The 12289-nt window shown below is 37.6% G+C and overlaps 1 protein-coding gene across 4 annotated transcripts in view; it reads left to right on the forward strand.

Annotated features, from left to right (window-relative positions):
- The first annotated feature begins 5180 nt into the window (after positions 1 to 5180).
- mybpha (myosin binding protein Ha) overlaps positions 5181 to 12289 on the forward strand; it is a 31061-nt gene continuing 23952 nt past the window's right edge. Inside the window, exons 1-5 of one of the 4 annotated variants that reach the window (XR_009807269.1) lie at positions 5181 to 5460; positions 10071 to 10136; positions 10567 to 10632; positions 10999 to 11133; positions 11448 to 11615. Coding sequence is in view for 3 of the 4 variants with exons in the window: in XM_061904535.1 (XP_061760519.1) it covers positions 5271 to 5460; positions 10071 to 10136; positions 10567 to 10632; positions 10999 to 11133; positions 11448 to 11615 (625 nt within the window). In the remaining variant the exon portion in view is untranslated. The remainder of the gene's footprint in view (positions 5461 to 10070; positions 10137 to 10566; positions 10633 to 10998; positions 11134 to 11447; positions 11616 to 12289) is intronic. The other 3 variants (XM_061904535.1, XM_061904534.1, XM_061904537.1) reach the window with 3 other exon arrangements.

A 12289-nucleotide genomic window follows, 5' to 3' on the forward strand; every position in this document is an offset into this window, starting at 1 on the left:
TAACCAATAATGATCAAAATACTTCTGAATTCGACTTTTTGAACTGGTGGGGTAGAAACGGATGGATGGATTAAAATGCATGAGAAGGTTTTATATTTTCAACGTTGTTTTTAACACTTTAACATGTACCATGAATTAATTTACGTGGACCCCGACTTAGACAAGTTGAAAAATTGAATCGGGTGTTACCATTTAGTGGTCAATTGTACGGAATATGTACTGTACTGTGCAATCTACTAATAAAAGTTTCAATCAATCAATCAAAACTGTGATTACCAGTGGAATTATTCATTACTTATCGTGTTAAGCAATGTCAACTAAGATTAATCTGAGAGCCAGATGCAGTTATCAAAAGAGCCACATCTGGCTCTAGAGCCATAGGTTCCCTACCCCTGACCTATCACTACTAAAAGCACTTTTAGTAGAAATCCAACGAGAATGCTGTTGGTGGTACATTAGCAGGACCCTAACCTAGCTGTCTTTGGGGGAAAACACATTGGTCCAGTCATCAGTCAATTACAGGCCACATAGGCATTTAGCCTATCTTGCAGGTTTTGGGGGATGTGGCAGGAACCCGGATACAACCCACACAACATTTACATTGTTAAAGGATTGCAGTGATAGGTTGATTTATTTTGTATTAACCATGGATGTGCCAACATAAAAGCTTAGGCTAAAAAAATTGCCTGCATTCAGGTTTTAAAAGAATAGTTTAAAAGTGAACCTAATTGTCCATTTTGGACTAATATTTACAGTATGCATCACGATCTCTTGTGGTTATTTGATAAGCACTTACTAAAAAAAACAGCTTGTGTTTTTTATATACTATCATAGGCCAAAAAGCTTAAACTCTAAAATATTGTTTTTGTTGATTGTACCTGGCACAGACGGTCCATTAGACCAGTGGTTCTCAACCTTTTTTCAGTGAACATTTTTTTTTAATTCAAGTACCCCCTAATCAGAGCAAAGCATTTTGGGTTGGAAAAAAAGAGTTAAAGAAGTAAAATACAGCAATATGTCATCAATTTCTGATTTATTAAATTGTATAACAGTGCAAAATATTGCTCATTTGTAGTGGTCTTTCTTGCACTATTTGAAAAAAGAATATATAAAAATAACTAAAAACTTGTTGAAAAATAAACAAGTGATTCAATTATAAGTAAAGATTTCAACACATAGAAGTAATCTTCAATTTAAAGCGCCCTCTTTGGAGATTGTAATAGAGATCCATCTGGATTCATGAACTTAATACTAAACATCCATCCATCCATTTTCTACCGCTTATTCCCTTTAGGGTCGCGGGGGTTGCTGGTGCCTATCTCAGCTACAATCAGGTGGAAGGCATTACATCCTGAACAAGTCGCCACCTCATGACAGGGCCAACACAGATATACAGACAACATTCACACTCACATTCACACACTAGGACCAATTTAGTGTTGCCAATCATTTCTTCACAAAAAAAATCATTTTTAACATCAATATTTATGGAACATGTCCACAAAAAATGTAGCTGTGAACACTGAATATTGCATGGTTGTATTTCTTCACACAGTTTATGAACTTACATTCATATTTTGTTGAAGTATCATTCAATAAATATATTTATAAAGGATTTTTGAACTGTTTCTATTTTTCGAATATTAAAAAAATATATATCACGTACCCCTTGGCGTACCTTCAAGTACCCCCACGTGTACATGTACCCCCATTTCAGAACCACTGCATTAGACAACTGACTGATGGATAACATTGTAGTGCCAAGATCAAAAACATGTTAAGGAAAACCTGTGTTGTTCAGAGCTGCTTCCCGGGACGACGTGGATTATTTGGGAGAGTGGCCGTGCCAGCAATCTGAGGGTTCCTGGATCATTCTCCACCTTCTACCATCCTTGTCATGTCCGTCGTGTCTTTGAGCAAGACACTTCACCCTTGCTCCTGATGGGACCTGGTTAGCGCCTTGCATGGCAACTCCTGTCATCAGTGTGTGAATGTGTGTGTGAATGGGTGAAAGTGGAAATACGGTCAAAGCGCTTTGGGCTCCTTAAAAAAGTACCTTGAAGGTAAAAAAACGCTATACAAGTACAACTCATTTACCATTCCCAGTGGCTGCCTCGTTTAATAAATGGTAAATGGGTTTGATTGATTGATTGAAACTTTTATTAGTATATTGCACAGTTCAGTACATATTCCGTGCAGTTGACCACTAAATGGTAACACCCCAATGAGTTTTTCAACTTGTTTAAGTCGGGGTCCACGTTCATCAATTCATGGTTATACTTGTATAGCGCTTTTCTACCTTCAAGGTACTCAAAGCGCTTTGACACTATTTCCACATTCACCCATTCATAAACATACACACATGGACCAATATTGCCAATACTAATACTATTTACTTGAAAATTAAAATGTTTTGATTTCTCTTTAATTTGATGACCATGTTTATAATCAGCATAAAACAGGACAATGTACATACCCCGTTTCTATATGAGTTGGGAAATGGTGGTAGATGTAAATATAAATGGAATACAATGATTTGCAAATCGTTTTCAACCCGTATTCTGTTGAATATGCTACAAAGACAACATATTTGATGTTCAAACTGATAAACATTTTTTTGTGTTGCAAATAATCAATAACTTTAGAATTTGATGCCAGCTACACGTGACAAAGAAGTTGGGAAAGGTAGCAATAAATACTGGTAAAGTTGATGAATGCTCATCAAACACTTATATGGAACATCCCACAGGTGTGCAGGCTAATTGGGAACAGGTGGGTGCCATGATTGGGTATAAAAGACAGCTTCCATGAAATGCTAATTCATTCACAAACAAGGATGGGGGGAGGGTCACCACTTTGTAAGCAAATTGTCGAACAGTTTTAAAACAACATTTCTCAATTATTTCTCAGCTATTGCAAGGAATTAAGGGATTTTACCATCTACGGTCCGTAAAATCATCAAAAAGTTCAAAGAATCTGGATAAATCACTGTACGTAAGCGATGATATTATGAACTTTTGAACCCTCAGGCGGTACTGCATCAAAAACCGACATATGCATGTAAAGGATATCACCACATGGGCTCAGGAACATTTAATAAAACCACTGTCAGTAACTACAGTTGGTCGCTACATCTGTAAGTTCAAGTTAAAACTCTACTATGCAAAGTCAAACCCATTTATCAACAAAATCCTGAAACGCCGCCGGCTTGGCTGGGCCCGAGCTCAACTAAGTTGGACTGATGCAAAGTGGAAAGGTGTTCTGTGGTCTGACGAGTCCACATTTCAAATTATATTTGGAAACAGAGGAAGTGGTGTCCTCCAGAACATAGAGGAAAATAACCATTCGGATTGTTATAGGCGCAAAGTTCAAAAGCCAGCATCTGTGATGGTATGGGGGTGTATTAGTGCCCAAGGCATGGGTAACTTACACATCTGTGAAGGCACCATTAATGCTGAATGGTCCATACAGGTTTTGGAGCAACATATGTTGTCATCCAAGCAAGGTTATCATGGACGCCCCTGCTTATTTTAGCAAGACAAGTGTTACAACAGTGTGGCTTTGTAAAAAAAGAGTGTGGGTACTCTCCTGGCCCGCCTGCAGTCCCATCGAAAATGTGTGGCGCATTATGAAGTGTAAAATACGACAGTGGAGACCCCGGACTGTTGAACGACTGAAGCTCTACATAAAACAAAAATGGGAAAGAAATCCACTGTCAAAGCTTCAACAATTTGTTTCCTCAGTGCCTAAACGTTTTTTTGGGTGTTGTTAAAAGAAAAGGTGATGTAACAGAGTGGTGAACATGCCCTTTTCCCAACTACTTTGGCAGGTGTTGCAGCCATGAAATTCTAAGTTAATTATTATTTGCAGTACCGCCTCAGGCGGTACTGCATCAAAAACCGACATATGCATGTAAAGGATATCACCACATGGGCTCAGGAACATTTAATAAAACCACTGTCAGTAACTACAGTTGGTCGCTACATCTGTAAGTTCAAGTTAAAACTCTACTATGCAAAGTCAAACCCATTTATCAACAAAATCCTGAAACGCCGCCGGCTTGGCTGGGCCCGAGCTCAACTAAGTTGGACTGATGCAAAGTGGAAAGGTGTTCTGTGGTCTGACGAGTCCACATTTCAAATTATATTTGGAAACAGAGGAAGTGGTGTCCTCCAGAACATAGAGGAAAATAACCATTCGGATTGTTATAGGCGCAAAGTTCAAAAGCCAGCATCTGTGATGGTATGGGGGTGTATTAGTGCCCAAGGCATGGGTAACTTACACATCTGTGAAGGCACCATTAATGCTGAATGGTCCATACAGGTTTTGGAGCAACATATGTTGTCATCCAAGCAAGGTTATCATGGACGCCCCTGCTTATTTTAGCAAGACAAGTGTTACAACAGTGTGGCTTTGTAAAAAAAGAGTGTGGGTACTCTCCTGGCCCGCCTGCAGTCCCATCGAAAATGTGTGGCGCATTATGAAGTGTAAAATACGACAGTGGAGACCCCGGACTGTTGAACGACTGAAGCTCTACATAAAACAAAAATGGGAAAGAAATCCACTGTCAAAGCTTCAACAATTTGTTTCCTCAGTGCCTAAACGTTTTTTTGGGTGTTGTTAAAAGAAAAGGTGATGTAACAGAGTGGTGAACATGCCCTTTTCCCAACTACTTTGGCAGGTGTTGCAGCCATGAAATTCTAAGTTAATTATTATTTGCAAAAAAAAATAAAGTTTATGAATTTGAACATCAAATATCTTGTCTTTGTAGTGCATTCAACTGAATATGGGTTGAAAAGGATTTGCAAATCATTGTATTCCGTTTATAATTACATCTAACAAAATTTCCCAAATCATATGGAAACGGGGTTTGTAAAAAAAAACATTCAAATAGCCTTGTCATTTATTTCATGGAAGTGTTCAAGCAAAATAAAGTCAACACTGTATTGCAAAAATTACTATTAGATACAGTGGATCCCAAAACTCTTTCAAACAATATAAGAATACCAACACATATGTGAAAATAAACAGGAGAACTGAAAAAAATGTCGATAGCGCCAAACTGGTATCAACTTAATGTGATACAACCTTTGGTATCGATACTTCCGATATTCACATCGATCTTCCCGCCCTTCGTATCAATGCATCCAATTGAGGAAGTGGGTGGAGTTGTCCCCCAGCCCACCAAACTCCACCATCACGTCCCCTTATAAATCACCACGGAGCCTCCAGTCTCCTTTCATCCGGAGGACTGGCTGTCCCTCAACACCATGCCAGGCAAACCCGCACCCATTAAGAAGTCCCCCGCCAAGATGGCAGCAGATAAGGCAGCTGAGCCCGAGGCCGCGGCGGTGGAAGCTCCGTCCGCAGAAACACCTGCTGAGGCCACAATTGCTGCCGAGGGCGGAGCAGCACCGCCCGCCACCCCTGTTGAGGACAGCTCGGAAGGAAGTGCTCGAGGTAAAGTGTAATAATAATCCTTAAATAATGGGAATAAACATCGTTTTGACAACACTTGAATTGATTCTGGTAGGAATTAGTCACCCTACAGCAGGGGTCACCAACGCGGTGCCAGGTAGCCCGTAAGGAGCAGATGAGTCGCCCGCTAGCCTGTTCTGAATTAGCTCAAATAGCAGCACTTACCAGTGAGCTGCCTCTATTTTTTTAAATTGTATTTATTTACTAGCAAGCTGGTCTCGCTTTGCTTGACATTTTTAATTCTAAGAGAGACAACACTCAAATAGAATTTGAAAATCCAAGAAAATATTTTAAAGACTTGGTCTTCACTTTTTTTGAATAAATTCATTTTTTTTTTTTTACTTTGCTTCTTGTAACTTTCAGAAAAACAATTTTCGAGTTAAAATACAACCTTAAAAATGATTTAAAGATTTTTAAACACATATACCTTTTAAATTCCTTCCTCTTCTCTCCTGACAATTTAAATCAATGTTGAAGTAAACTTATTTATTTTATTGTAAAGAATAATGAATACATTTTCATTTAATTCTTCAATTTAGCTTCTGTTTTTTCCACGAAGAATATTTGTGAAATATTTCTTCAAACTTATTATGATTAAAATTCAAAAAAAATATTCCGTCAAATCTAGAAAATCTGTAGAATCAAATTTAAAATCTTATTTTAAAGTCTTTTGAATTTCTTTTTAAATTTTTGTCCTGGAAAATCTAGAAGAAATGAGGATTTGTCTTTGTTAGAAATATAGCTTGGTCCAATTTGTTATATATTCTAACAAACAAAGTGCAGATTGGATTTTAACCTATTCAAAACATGTCATCAAAATTCTAAAATTAATCTTAATCAGGAAAAATTACTAATGATGTTCCATAATTTCTTTTTTAATTTTTTCAAAAAGATTCGAATTAGCTGGTTTTTCTCTTCATTTTCTTTGGTTGAATTTTGAAGAGTTGAAATTGAAGATAAACTATGTTACAAAATTTAATTTTCATTTTGTTTGTGTTTTCTCCTCTTTTAAACCGTTCAATAAGTGTTTTTTTCATCATTTATTCTCTACAATAAAAATTTCCATAAAAGGAAAAAACTAAATAATAGTTCAAAAGTAAAATCGACAGATACATCTGAAGTTGATCTCGTAACTTAAGTGTTGAAAGTAAAACAAATAATAATAAAAATGTATCACTTTATGAGTGGGGGGACCTTTTGGATCCAAAAGACATTTAGTGGGATTTTATTTATTTTTTCACTGTGATTACTCAGAAATAATAATACATTTGAATCAATGGTGTCCTGCATTATAGATCTTTTTAGGGCCCCAATTACTTAAGATCAAACATTGCTTTCTGAATGCTTAAATTGCCGCAGGGCATATAGTATGTGCCTGCCTTGAATCATTGCCGGGTCAAACTCGCTTCCCAAAATAATTAGCGCATGCTCAGTGTTACCGCCTGGTCAAACTTGTGACGTCACGAGTGAAACTTCCCCTGTCATCATTTTCAAAATGGAGGAGGCTGATTTCAATACCGGTAATTTGAAATCGCATAAAGGGAAGAAGATTAAGAGCTATTCAGTAGGATTTAAGGTCCAAGCTTACGTCACACTCAAATTTTTACTGCATACCTTTGGCAAGTGCCGGAGTGAGAAGAGGTTTTAAAATAATTAGCGCATGTTTACTTTTACCGCATGCCTTTGGTAAGCGCAGGGGTGAGAAGAGGTTTTAAATTAATTAGCACCCCGGCGGCAATTCAAAGAAATATGGTATTTCAGTTTTACATATATAAAAAACAAAGTCGTCTGACTGAAAAGGCATAAATCCTTTTTTTTTTTGACTTTATATCAACCTGAAGTTGATATCGAGATTTACTGTAAGCGTTACATAAAAAATTTAAATAATAATTTGACCCTTTTTTAACTTGTTAATGACAGAGACCCTCTATGGTCCCTGGTAGTCCTAAAGGTAAAAAAAAAAAAAAAAAAAAAAAAGAATCCATATATTTTGTTATGGTTTGAAAATGAAAAATATCAAAACGGCCCCCGCATGGTTTAATACTTCTGTGTGTGCCCTCAGTGGATAAAGTTTGGACATCCCTGCCCTATAGCTACTAATAGTTAGCACGATGTTGCCCTTTTAAACAGTGCAACTCCACCAATTATTGGTGTCTGTAACCGACAAGCTACAAATGTTAGAAGCATGAAAATAATTTTGTGATTATTGACTTCATAGCGAGTGTCATGTTCGACTATTTCACCATTATTTCCCAATCTTCTCAAAGTGCCTACCTATGAAACTTGTTTTTTTATTTTTTTTTGTCCTGTCCAGCTTCTCAGTCAAATCATATAGTTGAAAGTTGTAGATCCGACCTGGGCAAATTAAGGCCCGGGGCCCACATACAGCCCGTTGAGCTTTTCAATCCGGCCCGCCAGACATTCCCAAATAATTTTTTTGATCTTTACGATGGAAAGTGTAGCTGCCATTATGATGTGCAGTGATGTTTTCTAATGACCGTAAGTCTTCAACTATACACAATGTTTTTGTATTTTATTTCATCTGATTTGTATTTTAATGCCTGAAATTGGCGCTTATGGAGGATATACTAGTTACTATGGTAATCTAATTAGTTGCTATGGTCATTTAATTAGTTACTATGGTCATATACATCAGTGGTTCTCAACCTTTTTTCAGTGATGTACCCTCTGTGAACATTTTTTTTAATTCAAGTACCCCCTAATCAGAGTAAAGCATCTTTGGTTGAGAAAAAGAGATAAAGAAGTAAAGTACAGCACTATGTCATCAGTTTCTGATTTATTAAATTGTATAACAGTGAAAAATATTACTCATTTGTAGTGATCTTTCTTGAACTATTTGGGAAAAAAACATATAAAAATAGCCCTGCGATGAGGTGGCGACTTGTCCAGGGTGTACCCCGCCTTCCGCCCAATTGTAGCTGAGATAGGCACCAGCGCCCCCCGCAACCCCAAAAGGAATAAGCGGTAGCAAATGGATGTATATAAAAATAACTAAAACCTTGTTGAAAAATAAACAAGTGATTAATTGTAAATAAAGATTTCTACACACAGAAGTAATCATCAACTTGAAGTGCCCTCTTCAGGGATTGTAATAGAGATCCAGCTGGATTCATGAACTTAATTCTAAACATTTCTTCACAAAAAAATAAATCTTTAACAACAATATTTATGGAACATGTCCACAAAAAAATCTAGCTGTCAACACTGAATATTGCATTGTTGCATTTCCTTTCAGTTTATGAACTTACATTCATATTTTGTTGAAGTAATATATTTATAAAGGATTTTATGAATTGTTTTTATTTTTAGAATATTTAAAATAAATCTCGCATACATACCCCTTGGGATACCTTCAAGTAGCCCCAGTGGTACGCGTACCCCCATTTGAGAACCACTGATCTATGTCACAGCAGCTCAGACGAGGCACCAAGCAGTGTGAGTGAGAAGCATCTCCACAGACGCGGAAGGAGATATTCACAACAAAGTTCTAAAGCTTAGTGATATATATACGATAGAAAGTACTTTATTGCTCCCCAGGAGAAATTCAGCAAATATCAGATTTTAGGTGGGTTTATTTTGTACCCTTTGTGTTCATGTTTCACTATTTGTTGCATTTTTGTTGCGTTTCACTTCATTGTAAAATATGTCGATCGAAAGGGGGTGTGACATTCATGTCTTGTCAATATTCCGTTTTTTATCCTTCATAGAAAAATTTAAAATTCCATTATGTCATAACGTTTTTAGCATTCAATCAGAAATTATTGTGAGGTTTTGTATTAGTGTTCCTAAAAATCAGATATACCGGCCCCCGAACATATTTTTTTCTCTAAATTTGGCCCCCCGAGTCAAAATAATTGCCCGGGTCTGATGTAGATGCTTGTATCGGCTGTCTAAATTTACTTTACAAAAGAGAACTATGAGATAAAAGAGAAGTGTGGGATGCTTCTCTTGTTGCCTTATTTGTGTTTGACTTTATTGAATGTATTTATATTATCATTTGATGCAGCCGGGCCGGAGCAGGAGGGGATAGAAAGACAAAAAAAAGGGAGACGGGGAAATTGTGGGTACAAGAGGGGGATAAGAAAGAGAGCCAACAAACAACAACAGCAAACACAACAATAACCACAAGAAAAATAGAGCATCATCAGCAAATATGATATGTACAAATATGGTAAAAGTGATAGCAAAGAAGCAGTTAGTGAAATAAATAATAATACAGAAATGGCAATGAGCATTATTACACTACAAATGAAATTTGGATATACTTTCGCATACATTTGCATTTCAAAATATGCGACACTTCCTGGGAAAATAAGGGATTTTCAAAATACAGTAGTAGCCCAATTTACACGTCTGTGACAGACCTTAATGTAAAACACTATCTTAAATAAACATTGAAATGAATTGAAATCAATTTGATTGCTAGCCCCCCGTTCACCCCAAAAAACAAACAAAAAAACAAACGTTTTATGATTAACAGTGAATTGTCTTTTTCATTGCAAAATGTCAGAATGTCAGTGTCTTAACCTGCTGCTCATTAATGTGCTTACCTGATGGATTTTGAATGCTAGCTGCTGAACCACCTGCTGATTGCGAGGCCGCGCCCGTCGCCACAGACGCTGCTGCTGCTGCTGACGGTAAACAAAGGGCTGCATCTCTACACCATGGCTGTATTACAGAAAGAAAGTTACGTGAAAGCTTATAGTATGTCAATCCTTAGACAAGCTCAATTCAGGGTTTTCAATTTTAGAAAGAGCGGTAAGTCAATTTCAGAGTCAGTTTTATAATCTGAAAAATACGGTAAATTGTGTATTATATCCATCTGAGAACCAAAGCGTCCGAAAATGTCCTCTGTGGACAACAAAATTAATTACCTATTAATGAAAATATTACTAACATAAAGTGAATTTCATCTATCATCTATCTATCTATCTATCTATCTATCTATCTATCTATCTATCTATCTATCTATCATGACAGTTGCTTTATTGACATTGCGTCACCAGTTCCTCAGTGCTGCCACTTTTGTCCGTGGCAATGCTAACTCTCTGATTTTTCCATCAACAGCTGCTCCAGCAGAAAGTGCTCCAGTTGAGGAGCCACCCAAAGTCCCAACACCTCCACCTCCTGCAGGTAACAGAGCATGGATTTGTTGACTGCTTTGAGCTTTGTCCCGCTCTGAAAAAATTGTCACCGGTTTTAAATGTCATACTATCATCCCACAGGATGATGAGCAAGTAACATTGATAAATGTATTGTATTTTATGATGCCAACAATATCTTTTGTTGGTCACATATTGACTTGTAGTGGCAGAGGACATTTATTATGATATTAAAGAGGTTTAAGGCAAGGGAATTAAATACTGTTATATACCGCTAAAATCTTTCTATTGCCCTTTCATGTAATCCCTCAAAGTTTTCTCCGGGAAAAAAATCTTCATGACTAAATTTAATGATACGTGTGGATTATTGTTAAGTCATTTAAGATCCTGCCTGTAGTTCCCACTAGTGCTCCACTGGAAGTGTCTGTAGAAGATGTTAACGACTCAAGCCTCACCATCAAATGGAAGACGCCGGAGACCATTGGACACTCTGGACTGGATGGATACACCATTGAGTATTGCAAGGATGGAAGTAAGCCTTCCGACACATTCTGTGCTGCACCTGTCTTTTGGGTGTCATAAGGTCAGATGACTCATAGCCGCACAAGAGCTGTGTACAGCAGGCAGTCATTTGTGGGCTAGCTCCTGGCACCACTTTTAGAAGTGATCACTTGTCCAAATGAAAGCACGCCTCCTGACATTTCATCCGGTTTGCTGTGATCCTCTCTATGTTGTTTGTAAACACTTGCCGACGGGCAATAAAACCAAAGCATACGCATGAGAGTAAGTGAATTGAAAATATGTTAATTAGTTTTCTAACACAATTCAACTTTGCTGTCTCTGCAGCAACAGACTGGTTAGTTGCAAATGAGGAGTTGACCCTAGCCAACCGCTACTGCATCAAAGACCTGACTGCAGGTGATATGGTACTGGTGCGTGTGATGGCTGTAAACCCCAGCGGCCGCAGTGAACCTGGCGTGTTCACCCAGGCCGTTCCAATCCGTGAAGTTGTCGGTAAGTAACAGCCAAAAATGCTGAGGGGACTGCTGTTGAGCTACATACTTAGGAAGCATCGCATAGAAACTCCCAATCCTGAATTTCCTTTTCTGAAAATACTCACGTTGAATGTTGAGGTAGAGTAAATCTAAGATAGTGTTGACAGGACGTCTAATTAGTCATGAATCTTGCGTTTTGTACTCATGTGTCTTATATAACGACACCGTCTCTTCCCTTGAATATTAGTGGTATTTACATTTATATCTATGGTTTCTAGGACGCATTACGCTAAAGGAATTAGCTTGTCCTTGAAATTTGCTTTGCCCATCCAGGTGGTATTTAAGGTAAATGAAAGGCAATGTGGTTTCTGTCATCAGTCTGATGGTTTAAATCCTCTTCATGTGCTCCTGGTTGCTAAATGTATGATGCCATGTGTTCAAATCAGCATGCTTTGCACCTCAAAACATCAGCGTAAGGTTCCTCACACACTACCTTTTGCATAATGTGTTACGTTTTGCATCCATTGACTACCAATACTAGTGAACCTAGTTTTGGCACCATCTTGAACTTTTGGAGCCAAAGTGACCCCACCGGTATTGCATTTAGCTTTTCTTTGGATGATACACACTTTGTAAACTAATTAGGAGGAACACTAATACTGTTCCTTCTATTGTTGAACCACATTAACATGC

The sequence above is a fragment of the Nerophis ophidion genome, linkage group LG06 (genome assembly GCF_033978795.1).
Source record: "Nerophis ophidion isolate RoL-2023_Sa linkage group LG06, RoL_Noph_v1.0, whole genome shotgun sequence".
Lineage (NCBI taxonomy): Eukaryota > Metazoa > Chordata > Actinopteri > Syngnathiformes > Syngnathidae > Nerophis > Nerophis ophidion.